The following is a 17,989-nucleotide window of genomic DNA, read 5'->3' as shown; positions in this document are numbered from 1 at the left end:
GTAAGTCAGTTAAAGATTGTTTCAGAGCTTCCCACTGCTCCAATGGCATGCTGGCACACTCCGGTAAGCAGAAGCACACTGGCAGTTAGGATTGTACCTTCTTCGGCATCGGGGGCTTCAGGTGATGCACCTCTCACCTCTGAGTGACTGGCTATCAGGCATACACAAGCTAAGGTTGCAGAGAGTACTCTGCAGATCATCTTCTTCCTTTGCCACACAGCACCTGCAACTAGAACTCGTTTGGGTAGTTTGGATCCCAGATTTATGTAGAACTGGCAGACCGAAGATGTGGATCCACTGTCTCAACCTACAGAAGCGGCTTGGGTTGATTCTTCTTTCTAGCATTCTCTCCAGACCTAGCCTTTGTGTATAGTGATAATTCTAAACGTAGGGCTGCTTTCATCCAGAAGTACCCACAACAGAGGTAAAATGTGGTGAGAGGTCTCTGCACCCAGCTGACAAGAGTTCAGTTGAAGGAGTAATCCGGGAAAACCATCAAAAAGTTTCCTCACTTTTCATAACACAGCCTACGATCCAACACTCAGCCCTACAGTCTGTCAAATGTCAGAGCTATGGAAGACTCATCAGCAGCTCCTTGCTGACCAAAAAGTGCCTTGTCTCTATTCTCTAGTTCTTGTCCTTCCAGCTACAGGAATATGAGCAATATACTCCCCCTGTCTTGAAGTACATCCCTCACCCTCATCTTAAACAACGGCAGTATGATGCCAACAGTGCACTATGTAATAAACCCACTGACAGGTCAATCCTTTCAGACTGAGGGTATACCTGGTACACCCTCCAGGTCACAGAAAAAGTCCAGGACCACTCATAACCCAGGACAGGCTAGGCCTCAGACCTCAAGCTTAGGCTGGCACGATGCCAGGGTCAAAATAAAGATATCAGATATGAGGTCAGGCACTCGAGTCTTAGGAACACATCCAATTCCCATGCAGCGGAAATTCCTGTCCAGTCCAAGTGATTTCATATTTGCAATGATTTCTGAAAGGGACCTTGTAAAATTGCCTCCTACTTTCCAAAAACATTAAACTTTCTACAAACCAAAAATCGGAAATGCCAACACAGTAACTATAGGCCCATACAGGATCATAGATTTCCTCATAGGTAAAACTCCCTGTGCATATGGTAGCTTAATAAGCGCAGAATCATCTGCCTAGCTGCAGACAGCTGTGGGAGTTGTTGTGCATTTATTAAAATTGTGCATTCTTAACGATATGCAGAATATGGATCTGCACTCAAGTTCACATTTGTACACATATAGGATGCCATTGCCTTTAAAACAATTTTGCTATAACTCGATAAAGCCAGGAAAATGTAGCTTATGCTACCTAGGCCTGTTAGGACTCATCCCATCTTTTTCAAAATTAATGGCTCACCCTGAATGTTCACGGTTTATTATTTCTGCAGCACACAGTCAAGCAAGTTAGGTTTATGTATTTCAGAATGTCAAAGGAGATTTTCTAGCATGGGTTAGCAATGGTACAATAGTCATGGTTTCTTCCCCTGGCTTGCTATATTGCATTTATTCACAATAGTCAACTATTGTTTTCTAACTAGTTTGTTCTATCCTCGGATGACATTAGCACCGAGTAGGTTGAATCAATATTCATTTAGTGGGATATTGTTTAAGTGGTAAGGCAGTGTGACATGTTGCCAAGAACATTTTCTGGATGTTTTATGCCCCTATTTTGCTTCCTTGATATGTTAAAGCAGGCTCCCCGATTTTAATCCTAAGAGATTAGGCATAGGGATTCTTGTGCCTCTTTGGTACTGCCAAAACTACTATTCACGGTTACAGAGAGGAGAGAATCTGCTTCTTGGGTATGAACAGCAAAATTGCAGGCACGTCTACTTCGGTCCAGGTGAACTCTTCTGGTGGTCGTTTCTTTGGGGATTTTTGTGTCTAAAACAGATAATGCAGTACATTTCCTCTGTTAGGCCCCTGGACAAGCCAACAAGCATATTTTGGCACAGCTGGCGAAAGGCGAGGATGCTTCACCAGTAACCGGGGTCCTCTTGGATGCAGGGATCATCAAACTCATTTGTGCAGTAGCTTGTCATTTCTGCTGCTCATTTGTTGATTAACCCCAATAATATTTTCACCATATTCCCACCTACTTCGAAACACACAAAAATAAAGACTGTCGGATAACTATTAATCAAATTTTTCAATTGCAATGGACTCCACCGATCAAGAACCCATTCGTATGAAATGCATACTTCCCTTTACTGAGGGACAGCATAATAAGGGAGTATAAGGTGGCAACATCAGTGTGACTGAAATGTAGGGGTAGCAGTTGCAGGAGTCAGCAACAGAGGAAATAGGCCATGTTGATATCATGTATATTTGATTAAGCTGGTAGGCGGTGTATCTTTGTTGAATTGATGCCACCGATTCATAATGTAGTGAATCCACATCAGGGATTTGGGCTGTACCTAATTTCACTAAGGGATCATATGATACCTTTCCTTCATTCTTATTTGTAGAATAAGGATGATGGTTACCTCTGGGTCAGTTTCCATGATGTGATTAGCAAAAGTAGTTCAGACACGATAAGACCTCTTTCGTACCTAGGCTCTTTAGATAAGACCGGGCAGTATATTATCAAAAGGTGCGTTTGCCCCTCACCGTGATACGGCACAGCCTTCTTGTGTACAAAAGATTTAAGTCTTGGTGGTTTTGACCCTGCTGAGTAACATCCTCCTTGTTGATGCATCTCTGGCACACACATTACATACACATCGGCTCCATGTAAGACCCACACATGAATGAGAGGGATCACAGTTTTGGAGACGGGACACACTTTAAGCCAGAGAGAGCCAATAGACAGTCTTCTCACTGTTACATGTAAAAAGTCCTGAGCGCCTGGACCATCAATTCTGCTGCAACCAGTGTCTATCACTGCAAAGCCTGCCCCAAATGGAAAGTAGCCACCCTCAATAATTGACAGCAACATACTGATGAATGTCAAAGAGAAACACAGTACACGTCCAACGGAATTGCGTACTCGCTAAGTTCACTGTGGGTGAAAAGAGGGCTATTCAGGACAGGGCAGGGCAGGGTGGGATAGCTTTTCTAAGTCAAACACAGAACTTCCATACCAAACCATTTGTGCATAAATTGATTGTCATATCCAGAGAATGAATCTAATGATAAAATAGGTTGCTCCTTAAATTCCAATTCATTCCAATAAAACTACTTAAAACGTACCGCTATTATTTTAATGGAAAGCCTTTCTACATTTTAGGACTTTTGCTCACAGTGATGCTGGATTTGTTTTCTCAATTTCGAAAGAAAATTATTCTTCAGTAAACGAGATTTAAGGAGGACCTTTAAGCTTTTGAAGAATCTGAGTAAACAGCCAGTGAGATCTTGCCAGGTGTTTTAGTTAGTTTATCGGCCCAGCAGATGGGACGGAACTATTTAAACTGGCCTTAAGTCACAAAAAACCCGAAATATAACAATATACAAAAATCTACTTATTCAGCACAAACGTAAGCAGATGTGTCTTACAGCAGAGGAAGAGAATGCAGATCTTCCAAGGGAACATGTATAAGAATCCGGATTTCCTTTAAAACTCGGAGCTTAGCATTATGCATTCGTTTTTACTGGTACTTCACACAGCTTCTTAAAGTAAACATTTGAAGAATTATAACACTAAAGTCATCATAAACTCCAGCCCGGCAACCATCCTCCTGTTTACATCTGCTCTGAGGAACCAACTACAGCATGAATAGAATTCTAAAGTTAAATTCCCAACAGGTTACGTCATCCATTCATCAATAATAAACTGGACTGAATGCGCTTTTCCCAAAGAAGGAGAAAAATTGATAATGAAACAAATAGCAGACAATCTTACAGAAACCTAGCAAGGATTTCTTCTAAAGACCAGATGTAGGAAGCATTGGTCCCAAAATAATGGTAACATTTCCAACATGTATTTTTGCAGCCAGTGTGGTATAAATAGGTCGGTTTGCAAAATATTGAATCATTGTGGGTTGCACTTTGATCTACCTCAAATATTAATGAGGTAGGTCGCAATGTCCAATTAAGCTATCGCTATATCTATCTCTCTCCTCTCTCTCTCCCGCCTCTCTCTCTCCTCTCTCTCTCTCCTCTCCTGTCTCTCCTCTCTCTCCTCTCTCTCCTCTCTCTCCTCTCTCTCCCCCACACACAGGCTCAACATCTTTGTGAAACCGGAAGGAGCTCAGGCTAACCTAAAAGGAATGCAAGAAAATTGATACAGGACTTATGATCATCTGAACTGTAGATACATCCAGCTTTCTTCCACCATCAGAATTGTAAAGTAAACATATTGCACAAGTTACTTACCTTCGGTAACCATATATCTGTAAGAAACAGTAGTTAGTATTAGATTCCTTACCTTAGAATATCCCCAGGCGTCAGACTGGATCCAGAAAATTTTACCTAGCAGGACCCCTGCGCGTCGGTAGGCGTGGTATGCGGCTCCGCGTCCGTCGTCAGCGCCGGGATGACATCGTCGGAGTAATTAGACGCCGCCCTCGCTGACGTCAATTCTTATACATAGCTTTTCCGAGCCAGAAACGCAGAGCCATGATAAAAACCAACACTGGTGCCATGAAACTAGAGCCCTGAAAGGGGATGACCTTAACCCTAGATATCGGTTCGCAGAACGGGGAGGATGGGTGGGGCGGTAAGGAATCTAATACTAACTACTGTTTCTTACAGATATATCGTTACCGAAGGTAAGTAACTTGTGCATCTGAAAGAAACAGGTTAGTATTAGATTCCTTACCTTAGAATAGATACCCCAGCAATATCAACCCTGGTGGTGGGTCTGCGAACCAATGATCACACCAGAAAGTCCTGGAGAACGGAACAGCCGAAAAAGCCATCTCTCCGGGCTTGGCTGTCCAGGCAGTAGTGTCTTGCAAACGTGTGCAGCGAGGCCCACGTAGCTGCCTGACATGTGTCCTGCAACGAGACTCCCCGACCCAGGGCAGTAGTAGCCGCCGTGGCCTGAGTGGAATGGGCCCTCAGCCCAACAGGAGGCTCCTTTTTAGCCAAAAAGTAGCATACCTTGATGCACAACACGACCCACCGAGAGATGGTCCGCTTGTGCACCGCCCGACCTTTCTTAGCGCCCACATAAACAACAAAGATTTGGTCATCCACCCGGAACTGGCGTGTGCGGTCCAAATAGAATGAGAGCACACGTTTTGGGTCCAGCCGGTGGAGCCTCTCTTCCTCTTTCGAGGGATGCAGAGGCGGAAAGAAGGTAGGCAAGGTGATCGACTGCCCGATGTGGAAGGCTGCGACTACCTTGGGCAGGAAAGAGGGTCGCGTCCGCAACACAACTTTGTCCGGATGGACAGAAAGGAAAGGAGGTTTAGAGGAAAGAGCCTGGAGCTCACTCACCCTCCTGGCAGAGGTGATGGCAACCAGGAATGCAGTCTTGAGAGTAAGAAGATGAAGAGGACAGTTATGAAGTGACTCGAAAGGAGCGCACATCAGATAAGTCAGAACAAGGTTCAAGTCCCACTGAGGCATCACGAAAGGAACAGGAGGAAACATATGAGTGCTGCCCTTCAAAAACCTATTTACAACTGGGACTTGAACAAAGAGGGCTGATCAGGGAGCCTTAAGAAGGCGGAAATAGCAGAGAGGTAGCCCTTGATAGTGCCCAAAGAAGAAAGAGGAGAACCTCTGGAAGAGGGGCAGAAAGGGGATCCACAGCCTTTGCTGTGCACCATGCCACAAATTTGTTCCACCTGTAGGCGTATACCGATTTTGTGGAGGGATGCCTGGGTGAAAGAATCACATTACAAACTTCAGGAGGCAAGTCAAATGGCCTCAACGGCTGCCGCTCAATCTCTACGCATGTAAGTGGAGACTGGACAGGTTAGGGTGGAGGACCGTCCACTGCTGCTGCGACAGAAGGTCTTCCTGAAGAGGCAGACGAATCGGGGGATTGACAGACATGCGGAGTAGCTCGGGATACCAGCATCTTTGTGCCCAGTCCGGAGCAACAAGGATAACTTGGGCCCGGTCGCGCCTGATCTTCTTCAGCACTCTGGGCAGAAGTGGTATAGGCGGAAAGGCGTACAACAGACCGAAGCTCCACTCGCGACGAAAAGCATCTCCGAGTGAGTGCCGCCTTGGAAATTCCAACGCGCAGAACTGATGACATTGCGAGTTCTCTTCTGTGGCGAATAGATCTAACCAAGGCTCTCCCCACTGCTGAAAGAGGCCTTGCGCTACGTCTGAGTTCAGACGCCATTCGTGATCCATCATGCACCGACGGCTGAGTTAGTCCGCCCTGGCGTTCAGGGAACCTGCCAGGTGTTGAACCACCAGGGTCACGCCCTGATGTTCCAGCAACTGCCAGAGGCGCAGAGCCTCCTGGCATAGGGTCCACGACCCCATCCCGCCCTGTTTGTTGCAGTACCACATGGCGGTGGTGTTGTCCGTGAACACCTGCACTACTCTCCCCCGGACAGAGGGGAGGAATGCCTTCAGTGCAAGCCGGATCGCCCGACGCTCCAGAAGGTTGAGGCCTCTGATCTCCGCCTCTCCCATGTGGCACCCCCAGCCCTGGAGGGACGCGTCCATCACAACTACGTGCTCCGGTTGGGGTAGGGAGAGGGATCTGCTGCTGACCCAATCGCGGTCCGTGAGCCACCACTACAACTGTCTTGCAGTGCCCTCCGAGATCAAGACATGGTCGGACAAGTTGCCCTGATGCTGGGCCCACTGAAACTTCAGGTCCCACTGCAGAGCCCGCATCCGCCACCTGGCGTGATGCACCAGAAGGATGCAGGAGGCCATCAGCCCTAGAAGCCGCAGCGTCAACCTGACCAAGACTTGAGATAACGGCTGAAAGATCGGAATCAGAGCCGGAATATCCTGAACCCGCTGTTCGGGAGGATACACCCGAAACTGCGCAGTCTCTAGAACCGCTCCGATGAAGAGGAGCTTCTGAGAGGAACACAGGTGTGACTTCGGCACATTGATAGAGAACCCCAGCAGGTGCAGGAGGTCGGTCGTAGTCTGGAGGTGGGAGACGACTGTCTGGGGCGAACCCGCCTTCAACAACCAGCTGTCTAGGTAGGGGAAGACTGAAACCCCTAACCTGCGCAGAAGAGCTGCGACCACCGCCATCACTTTCGTGAACACCCGAGGGGCACTGGTAAGGCAGCGGGGGAGCACGGTAAACTGAAAGTGCTCGTGGCCTACCGTGAACCGCATGTAACGCCGGTGGGCAGGCAGGACGGGGATGTGAAAATAAGCCTCCTGCAAGTCCAATGCTACCATCCAGTCTCCCGGGTCCAGGGCAGCTAAGACCTGAGCCAAAGTCAGCATCTTGAACTTCTCCTTCGGGAGGAAGCCGTTGACATTCCGCAGGTCCAAGATATGGCGTTGGACCCCTTTGCCCTTCTTGGGAACCAGAAAGTAGTGAGAGTAACAACCACACCCTACTTCTGGCCCAGGATCGTGCTCGATGGCCCCCTTGGCCAAGAGGGCCGTAACTTCCTCTCGCAGAAGATTCAAGTGATCCCCCGACACGCGGTGGTACTGCGGTGGCATGGCTGGAGGGGTCGCCTCGAAGGGGAGGGAGTAGCACCTTCGGACGATTTGCAGCACCCACCTGTCCGAAGTGATGTTGCGCCAGTGAAGGAGCTGATGGCGAACCCTGCCCCCCACTGGCGTCATGTGGGCCTGAAGGCTTTGAGGCGGATGCTGCAGGGGTGGATGTGGACTGGCCTCGCCGTTGTCCCCGGGCACCGCCACGGCGGTTACCACGTCCGCCACCGCGCTGGATGTTAGTCTGCGGCCTGTGGCTGGCAGGACGTGTGGGGGCGCCTCTTCCTTGGCCACGAAAGGAGCGAAAGGCAGCAGGTTGCTGGCGCTGGGCCGACAGGCTCAAGGTCTTGGCCGTAGCCCTGGAGTCCTTAAAGCGCTGAAGCGCACTGTCTGCCTTGTCGCCAACGAGGCGACGGCCATCAAACGGCATGTCCATAAGGGTGTTCTGGACAGCAGTCAAAAAGTTGGCGGACCTCAGCCAGGCGTGGCGACGCATCGCCACCGTCGTTGCCATTGCTTTACCTAGCGAGTCGTTGCATCCAGTCCAAACCGGACAGAATACCGTGCCGCATCTCGACCCTCCGCAAGTGCTTGGGCGAGTTTAGTCCGGGGCTCCTCCGGACATTGTGGCAGCACGGCCGCGACCGTGTCCCACAGAGAGTGGGTATAACGGCCCAAGAGGCACGCAGTGTTAACTGACCGCAACCCCAAACTTAGTGAGGAGAACATTTTCTTGCCATACTGTTCGTAACTCTTGGATTCCCGATCGGGGGAGCCGTCGGGAATGCGGTCTGGGAGTTAAAGGCCTGGATGACCAGGCTCTCGGGGTGGGGTGTGTGGACAGGAAGCAAGGGTCGCCCGGAGGCGGGCGGTGGCGTCTGGCCACGTTCCTATCTACAGGCAGACCTGTAGCAGGCCTGGACTAGGTGCCCAGAAGAACGTCAGATAAGGCCTCATTAAACGGCAGCAGAGGCTCAGAGGAGCTTGCCTGCAGTTTAAGGACCTCGCGGCCGCGACGGGGAGTTCAAGGGATAAGGCCTTGGCCGCCTGCGCCAACGCTATAGGCAACCCCCTCCTCCGTAGCCACGGTGGGGGGGGGTGGGGGGGGGGAGTGGGGAGATAAAACCAGTATCTGGCGAAGTGTCCAGACCACTGGCATCCCCAAGCTCACCCAGTCCTGATAAGGTTGGCAATCACGTGCCAGAGGGTCCTCAGACCCCTCCCAATCCTCCTCGCCACCCATCTCCTGATACTCAGGGTCAAAGGATGGGGCCGGGTCATAGAAGTAGAAATCTCCTAACGGCATTGAATATGGCACCGAGCGGTGCCGCTCTGGCGCCGGACCCGAATCGAGGGTAGGACTGGTGACGACGTCGTCCTGGGACGGCGTCGGGGGCGACACCCTAGTGTTCGGCGGCGGTGAGGTCGACTGGCGACGACCCGGATCCGGCGGGGCCCTGCGGTGCCGGGACCGAAGTCGCCGACGGCGCCGGGGCAGAAGCACCTGGCCCGCTTGGGGACCCAGTCGGGCCGCTGGGCCCGAAGGCGCCGCGGAACCCGACGGAGGAGCGAGCGACCTCATGGCCATGAGGAAGGCCTCGATCTCCTCCGGCGTCACGTTCTGCCCAGGGACCGGCGGGTATGGAGCAGGCCGCAACGCCTGCGGCGGAGCCGTGTGGGTGGTGTCACCCGAAACCCCGGCCGCGTCGAGCAAGCGTCGGGGGGAGTCAGAAGAGCGTTGTCGCCTCTTCGACTTCTTGTGCCTATTACCGGAGGACTTGGAGCCCGAGGAATGGTGTCGACTCCCGGAGCTATGATGACTCTGGCACCGCGACCGTTCCCTCTACCTCCTTCCGGACCGGAACCTCGAACGGCACTGGGCCGACTCCCGGAGCTCGAGGCACTTGCGGGACCGCTCACACCTAGCCTTCGACGTCAAGGCCCGGCAGTCGGGGCATGACTTGTCATCGTGGTCGGGCCACAGGCAATGAAGACCCTGGCGATGGGGGTCGGTAACCGGCATCAGTCGGCTGCAGTCGACGCAGGGTTTGAACCAGGGCATCCCTACCGGCACCGTCCGAGTAGTTCGACTTCGAAAAACAGATCAAAAGATCCATAAAGTTTAGTAAAAAATTGACTAATGGGTACCACCTTCTCCAGGAACTGCGCTTGCTGGCGTTGAAAAAAAGAAGAACTGACGTCAGCCCGCGAGGGCGGCGTCTAAGTACTCCGACGACATCATCGCGGCGCCAACGACGCAGACGACAGACGCGGAGCCGCAGACGACGCCTACCGGCGCGCAGGGGTACTGCTACGCAAAATTTTCCGGATCCAGCCTGACGCCTAGGGATATTCTAAGGTAAGGAATCTAATACTAACCTGTTTCTTTCAGATGTATCTTTATCAGCCAATTTCTCTACTGAAAAGCATCCCGTAAAAGATTGATTCCCTCCATCTTGGAACATCTGTATTACACAAACCAATTGAGATCGTGTAGATTCATCAGCAGACCCAAACCTTGGTCATCCTCCTTTACCAGAAAGATTGTGCTCACAAAAGTTGCTATTTCTTTGGCCCTCGTTACATGGTGCAGCTCCTTAACTTCTATATTCACTAACAAACTGTGATCTTGTGAAACCAGAATCTTGGCGTCTGCTCCTGAACGGAGAAGATTTAAGAAATCCATTACATAACCTTTAACTGCACCCAGGACTCATTGATCCTTCATCAATCCATTCCACCTCTCATAAAAATGTGGCAACTGTCTCCCTACCTCTTGAAAGGAAAAAACAAAACAAATGACCTGCTATTGCTGATTTTCCTAGCTACTGGAAACCAAAGGCTGGCAGGAAGACCCTACAGGCTTCCTTCCTTGTGCCAGATAGTCATCCATAAACACATCTGTCCGCTCATTGGGTGAGCCGGAATCTCCCTTGTAAATCAGGGGGGACACCAACCCGAGTGCTGAAAGGGAAACGGCTTCAGTGGTGCTTAAACCAACTCTAAAGGAGGACAAACCCTTCCAACATGACCTAAACTCCACTTCTACATCCAAGTGTTCATTCAACTTTCTCTTTCTTGCGAAAACTCAAGTAACAGCTTCCTTAACCGAAGATTGTACATCTTTCTGTATTACGTCTTCCTGAACCTGGATTTATGAGACTTCAGCCTCCTCCACTGTAAAAATGAAGTAACTGGCTGGGAGTAGCATGATACCACATTATGCATAGGTGTTTTCTGTAATTGTTCACACTGTATAGTACATGATCTAGAGCGCCTATGCTGCCCAATGAGACAGGCCTTGTGCTACCATAAGTGTCCTACCTGCATTGCACTCACTCATGCCCTTGCTACCAGAAATCCAACAGTAAGCATTCAAAGATTGCTGAATGGTTTTAATGAGCATCGGGTCTCAGCGAAAAAAGTTAAATAGAACTATTAGCTGAAGAACACTTTATTATCAAAAATCAGCCTACCTACCTAAAACTTACATATTTTGTACTTAAACTAAAATAACAGTGCTATAAATTGGGATTAATAACAAACCCACAACAACTCTTAACCTGATTAAATGTTTTCTTTTTATATGAGAAAAAGGGATAGTATATTGAATCATTTTAAGAAGGTAATTAACTGATACCGAGCAGCAATGGAAAGATGAAAATGGCTGCCATACTGGGGTTTATTAGTACTGTAATGCTCTAATTTTGGAATTTTCTCTTTGGCTATGCGTTTGCTTTAAAAAGCTGCATGGAGTAGCAAAAAAAGACTAACGTAATGCTAGCCTCTGTCTTGACATGAAATCTCAACACCATCGGGCAAGGTAAATATAAGAAGAATGTATTTACATATTTGGAAACATTACACAGAGCAGTACATTCCCATATTAATTCAGGGAACACAGAAAAAAACTACTTGAGGATAAGTGGTTATATAAAAACGGTTCAGGACAGAGAAGTCACTTGCCCTTTCTTCATAGACTCCAGGAACTGTCTGTTTGCAGGGTCAGTATAGCTTCTGAGTTCACCATCATTTACTGTAAATCCATCTCTCCACAGTTTAATAATTATATCAGCCTAAAAAAGTAATCACAAGCATTAATTCTTCTCCAGCAATCTATTTAGTTTTTACTAAAATTACATAATAGTAATTACTGATAAAACATCCAAAACAAAAATTCATAGTAAGTACATTTCAGATGCATTTATAGTACACAGAACACAAGGATATCAATAATGCAAGCTTAGGGACATACAAAACAGAAAATGCTTTTGGGTGTATCAAAAAGTATCTATATATGTTAGACTGAAAAAGGTTGGAAATGCAAACAATGCAGATTGGTCACGCTTGGGTAATGAAGGCATTTAGCGTCTCAGAACCTCATTCTGACCTCTGGTGAAGTGTGCACCAGGTAAGGTAATGCCGGTTACCTTATGTTGAACTTTTACATTCCACAAAGTTTTTCCTGGTAAAATGTGATCAGGACAAACTACTGGATGTGCAGATTTGCACACAATTTATATAATCTCCATATGGAAGCAAACTCCAATTTGCACGAGATTGGCATCATACGGGTTCTGGAACAGGAACATTTATGTTACGTCTAACATTTGTAATTTACACTCTTTCCAATTTCCAGTAGTTTGTATGCTAAAACAAATTCAAATTTTAGGACTTTATTTTTAATTCAGAATCATTTGTAACTATACTCAGCAATAGCGGCTAGCAACTTCTTTTGAAGTAATTTGAAAGAGAAAAGGAATACTTTTTAAAAACACACTGTAATAGAAAATATCATCAATGCTTAAATGTTTTTTAAGACATTGTTATCTCCTTTAAAAACAAGTAGATCAAACTGCTTTTTGGAGTGAAGCCTGCATGTTTGCTCCAGCCCCAGAACACCGATTATTGTATTTTTAAAGTGCATTGTCATTCAAGAGTGTCCTGACCCTAAACCCACAACCCCATATACTGAGAGGAAAGAGATTAGGCCATGAACAGTAGACTAAGCAGCTATCAGCGAAAGAACAGAATGAAAGAAACAGCGCAGAGCGATAGTGAACGACTGTCCCGGGAGGTGGCGGATTTGTAAGAAAAGAAATTATGTTCCATGCGGGTATGGAAAAAGTGAGGTGCCTTTAAGGCACATAAAGAGGATATAAGACCATTTGATTGGGCTGATGCTTGAAATCGGTTTTGAAGGTAAATGGCCCAGTCGTAAAGGCTGCACAGTGAACTAAACAGGAGGGAACTAAAGGAAAATCATTTTTCTCACCATAACCAGAGACTGCCTAGATGGAATAAAACAGTAGTGAGAGAGCGTAACCAAAGCATGAGGCGAGTCACTACATACTGTATAGTTCAGGTCTAGATATTAGAAATGTAGGGAAACCAAGACACGTTGCAAATCCAGTCCAAATTGGAGGAACTCGCTCTTTGGACAACCATAGGCTTACCCTCAGAATGTAGGAACGGTGAGGATATTCAGTGTTTTCAATAGTAGAAAGCAGGTAGATGTAATTTTATTTTTGTGAGGTATAAGGGATATCGATTTATCAAAAGGAACACTCAGATACCAGACCTTGATAACTAGAAGGGAGCCTAGAATTGGTGGCAACTAGGCAGAAGATCAAATGTGTGAACCACCTTCACAAAAAGAGAACCGAAAAAATACCTAATCAGGGCTGAGAAAGTAAACATGTGGTACTTCATAGCTGAGCACACGGAAAAAATAATGAAGGGCCGTAAAGAAGCTGCTTATTAAACAACAAAAAAAGGACCAGAGCCAATTGCGCAACGGAGAGGTAATCATCATCTTGTGGAGTCCGGTTATGATTTCAGGATGGTCGATAGAATGAAAAGCCAGAGAGATCGAATAAAATCGAAGATGCAGCAGCTGTCTCTATCCAGGGCAATCAGAATGCTGTCCACTGCTGCTTTTTAACATTAGCCATTCAGAAACTGGACTGAGCAGAATCTAGGACCAGAGTAGACTCCAGGAGCATGGATAATGTAATCTTCACCCAGATAGCCATTGGATTAGTCTTCGAGCAGGTGTAATGTGGTCTTGATACAGGGTGTTCGAACACGTTCTTACAGCAGCATTCTAGATGACTTGCAACCTCAACATATTTTTAGATCTGTCCTAAAGAACACCTTAGCTGTATCACAAGCTTCATGTTTTCCAGAAAGTTAAACATTAAAATGCACACATATTTACATACGTATATGGGATTTCAAGTTAACCTTCTTTATACAGTGCTCCAAGTGTCATTTACACTTTACTATACCCACAACAGCATATAACATTGGGCAATAGGTCAGACCCCTTCATTTATTGGCTGTCTTGGACTGTGAATTAAGCTATTTTGCAAGATCACAGGTAAACAGCCACTTGAAAAGGAGTGCACTTTAGTGCCAGAGCTGGTGTGCCTGAGTGGTGGGCCAATCCTTTATTTTTATATTTTTGCAAAAAACCGAAATACATTAAATTGCACAATAGCATTAAATAAGATGCAGAACTTTTCTTGCCGCCTTAGTTTGGTGTGCCCATCCAGGAATGGGTGAGGTCTGCACATCAGCATCAGAAGGTGACTGGATGCCGTAACCAAAGCATTGGCTTGCCAAATTAGCAACATGTGTGAATTGATTGTCAACCACATAATTGTGGAAAAGCATACCAGACCTCCTTAACAGACCATGCAGAGGAAAATACTACCTACCCTGTCTTTACCAGAGCATGCGGTCCGACCAAAAAGATACAAATTATTTGTAAACTAGCTCCAATACTCCGGCCAACTCATTCAGTATGCATAAAAGAAAACTATGGTTAAACCCAATGAAAAATAACAAAATACACTGGAAGATAACAAGAGAGCAAAGAAAACAGTGCAGAGTTTCACATCAGATCTAAATGTTACATTGGACAGAACTGACGATCAAGAGGGAAGTTACAGTTAGAGAAAAATAAGGGTGATGTATCTCTCCAAATACAACTATTCATGGGTCAATTTATCAGTGATACTCTCACCAAGGCATTACTCTCACAATATTCCAGGAGGAAAAGCCTTAAAGTCTAATAGGCTCAGATCTGTCCCAGCCCGTCTCCCTTCGACGTATTAATGCTAGTATAAAAGTATAAGATTCAATACAGAAGTGCTGGTTGCAGGTCAGATATGAAGGCTATGTCATTTGGGCACCAGGACTGACCATAGGACATAGTAAAAGGAAAAGCTCTAATCCCAGGGCCCTTTGGAGAACAGCTAAAGATGGTACCCTTGGGGGGCGTGGCCAAGCAGCATGGCCGACAGGACGTGAGCTCTGCCAGCTCCCGTCCTGCGGACCCGAAAATCCTGTTGATAATCCTGCCCAGGCTCTGGTGTGCCATCCTGAGCGACCGGACATATTACGGAAGGTGTGGGGACCATTCTGGCCGAATCTCGGCTGGCGGGAATAGCGGAGTGGCCGCGGAGCAGCCCCGGTGATTAGAGAGCGGCCGCCTCACCTACGCGAGCCCGTGGTCTGGGCCTGTTCGGCCGGGAGTGGCCATATCCTAAAGTGCTTCGGTGGGCCGACGGGGGACTTGAGGAGATTGTCCCGGGCCTGGACACTGACCCGGGGGACGGAGCCATGAGCGGCGGACGGCGCCGGCCCGAGAGACGTCCCAAGAGAAAGCTCGGCCCAGGTGCAGAAGACCGCGAGCACCGGCTGGCGGACAAGGGGGTCGGGACCCGTGGGGACGCCCCGGCGTGCGCTTGCCCGACTGTGCGGCTGCCGGCCTGGGCGAGGGTCTACCACCCCGGAGCGGGGGACCGACTGGAGAGCTGCGGACCGGAGCGTGCCCCTCCCCCACCGGGCCGCCATCTTGGGGTCGGTCGTCGGGCCGTGGACACCGGAGTGACCGGCGGCGCCTGCAGGCCCGGGTCCCAGAAGTAGAAGCTGCGTGGCCGTGAGGTGAGAGCGGGCTGGGGGCTCAGAGGAGCGCAGACGGGCAGAGTGACCGGCGCAGTCACGAACGCTGAGCCCCTGACTGATCACACGAGGCCGGTACAGTTCTCCCGGGCCTACCTGCATCCTGGAGCGCAGGGGGGGAGGGGCGCAAGATCCCCCCACTGATTACCGGCGGGGGCCCTGGGCCGCTGAGGACTCTACTGGTCGAGGGGCGCAGATTGGACTCCTGATTGCGGAGCGGAGGTGGGGCGCCTGGGGGACCCCCCCTTCCTAACTGATAGCGGGGAGATCAGGGCACACAAACTACTCAGCCCATACTAGCCGGGTGCGGAGAGTGGAGTGGCCTCCTCCCTGTGGAGCCCGGCTGGACGAGGGGACACAGCGCCGCACCCACTGGGGGCCACAGGGACCCTTGACGAGACCACGCCACCCAGCTGGCGAGGTGTGGTTACCGGATTTCTTATTGCTGGGGCACGACGCTTCCCGACAGTGCCTTGCCTGTAACAGGAGTGTTGGGGGAGTGTGGAAGCCAGACTGACCGTGCAAGGCTGGGTGCTTGAGCGCGACTCCACACGGAACTCTTCACAGACGGTGGAGGCGAGATTGGGCTTGCTGCTGCCATAAAGCTATCCCTGCGTTGGGATCAACCCGAAGATGCGTAAGGACAGGGCGTCCCGATCGTCACAGGCCAACACGATCACCCAGTATACCACGCAGAGACTACAGCCCCAAAGGATTACACGCCAATCAGGCCAGGATGAGGATCCAGGGGGCTCCGGTGAGCCCACCCGTGCGGAACTCCTAAAGGCTATCCAGGGCTCCCACACAGCGCTGGAGAGGCAAATAGAAACAGTCTCCATCGACGTCAATCTCCTGCGGACGGACCTCCGCAAGGTGGCGGACAAAGTCACAGATGCGGAGGCCAATATCGAGCAGCTACAGGGGGAGGTAGCCTCTCTCCAGAAGACGGTCACACACCTTACAGCGACGACTGGAGCCTTAGAACGGAGAGCTGAGGACGCGGAAGGGAGGGCGCGTCGCAGCAACATTAGAGTCCTAGGGGTACCGGAGAGGATGGAGGCGGGAGATCCTGAACGTTTCCTGGAAACATGGATTAGAGCGAAGATGTGCCCGCAAGGTCTCTCGGAAGTGTTTGTCATCGAGAGGGCTCACCGGGCCCTGGTTCCCCCCGCCGCAGCCGGGGGCCCCGCCGCGAGCTCTGATCGCCAAGATATTGAATTATCGGGATCGGGACTGCATCCTGCGAGCGGCGAGGGAAAAACCGGACCTAACCATTGAAAATAGCCGGATTTCAATATACCCAGACTATACCCACCAGGTTCAGGAGATGAGGAAATCCTTTTTGGGGGTTAAACAGAAGCTCCGGGCGATGCAGTTGCAATACATGCTGCTGTATCCCGCCAAACTCAAGGTGCTGGCACAGGGCAAGGCACACTTCTTTGAATCCCCGGAGGAGGTATGGGAATGGTTGGAGGTTAGGGGAGACGGGGTTCCACCGGGAGCCCGTGGTGGATCCAAGGAGACATGGGGGAGCCGACCCCAGCAACAGCGGAGGCCCCGAGGCGGACGGAGACGACGCTCTAAGTCGGAACACGCTGAGGAACCTAGAATCACGGTTGGGGCTGATGGAGGAATGCTCCTGGAACCCTTGCTACAGGGGGCCGGGGCGGAGTCTCAAAACCCGCTGGAACCTACGGAAATCCTGGTCCCAGACACGATACCAGCTGCGGTGCCGGACAGGACACCATCGGACCTGGTGATTCAGGAGACTGGGGGAGCTGGGGCCCTGGAGGTGAATGGCCCGCCCTGAGGTGATGTAGGAGCCGTATATACTTTGTCTTTGGATGGCTGCTGTGGCTCCCGGGGTGGAGAGGAGTATGGGTGGACACTGGTTTGACATTGTTCCAGGAGCCACCAGACATTGCATTTAGGGGGGGAGAGGGGGGCCGGTGGATTTGCAGTGTGGGAATTGATTAATGTTCGGGAGACGGGGGTACAACTGTTGGAATTGGTCCTGTATGGTCGACTACAGTTGGTCCGGAGCCGGGAGAATTCAAATACATGCATTGGGTCATGCGGGGAGCTGGGGGGGGGGGGGGGGGGGGGTGTATGCAGTTAGTAGTTGCGTGAGTGTGTGATGGGTTGTGAGGGGTGTGTGGGGAGGCTGTGCACGTGCTGGCACCAGCGGGGGAAGGGCGGGTTGACAGGTTGGGTTGTTGTCGTTATCCTGCTCGTGGGTGGGGGAGGGGGGGGATGTTCTGCTGATGTTGCAATTTTGGGGGGGGGGGGGGGGGGAGGCAGGGGGGAAACTGTTTAAAAATGTTGGTATAGGCATCATGTGTATCACTGTTCAGGACCCTAGGAGGCGGTATTTTGGCAGCAGACTGCATGGCCCGGCTGGGCACTTACAGGAAACATGGGGTACAAATTTTT

General features: G+C 49.7%; 1 protein-coding gene across 2 annotated transcripts in view; it reads right to left on the bottom strand.

Moving 5' to 3' along the window:
- Positions 1 to 17,989, bottom strand: part of UBXN2A (UBX domain protein 2A) — a 215,705-nt gene that overhangs the window by 75,814 nt on the left and 121,902 nt on the right. The window contains exon 4 of one of the 2 annotated variants that reach the window (XM_086926263.1): positions 11,552 to 11,661. In XM_086926263.1, the coding sequence (XP_086782389.1) occupies positions 11,552 to 11,661 (110 nt within the window). Of the gene's footprint in view, positions 1 to 11,547; positions 11,662 to 17,989 lie in introns of both variants that reach the window. The other variant, XM_086926262.1, reaches the window with a different exon arrangement.

The sequence above is a fragment of the Lissotriton vulgaris genome, chromosome 6 (genome assembly GCF_964263255.1).
Source record: "Lissotriton vulgaris chromosome 6, aLisVul1.2, whole genome shotgun sequence".
Lineage (NCBI taxonomy): Eukaryota > Metazoa > Chordata > Amphibia > Caudata > Salamandridae > Lissotriton > Lissotriton vulgaris.
Note: the sequence above shows the minus strand (reverse complement) of the source record. Positions and strands in the feature narration are given on the sequence as shown.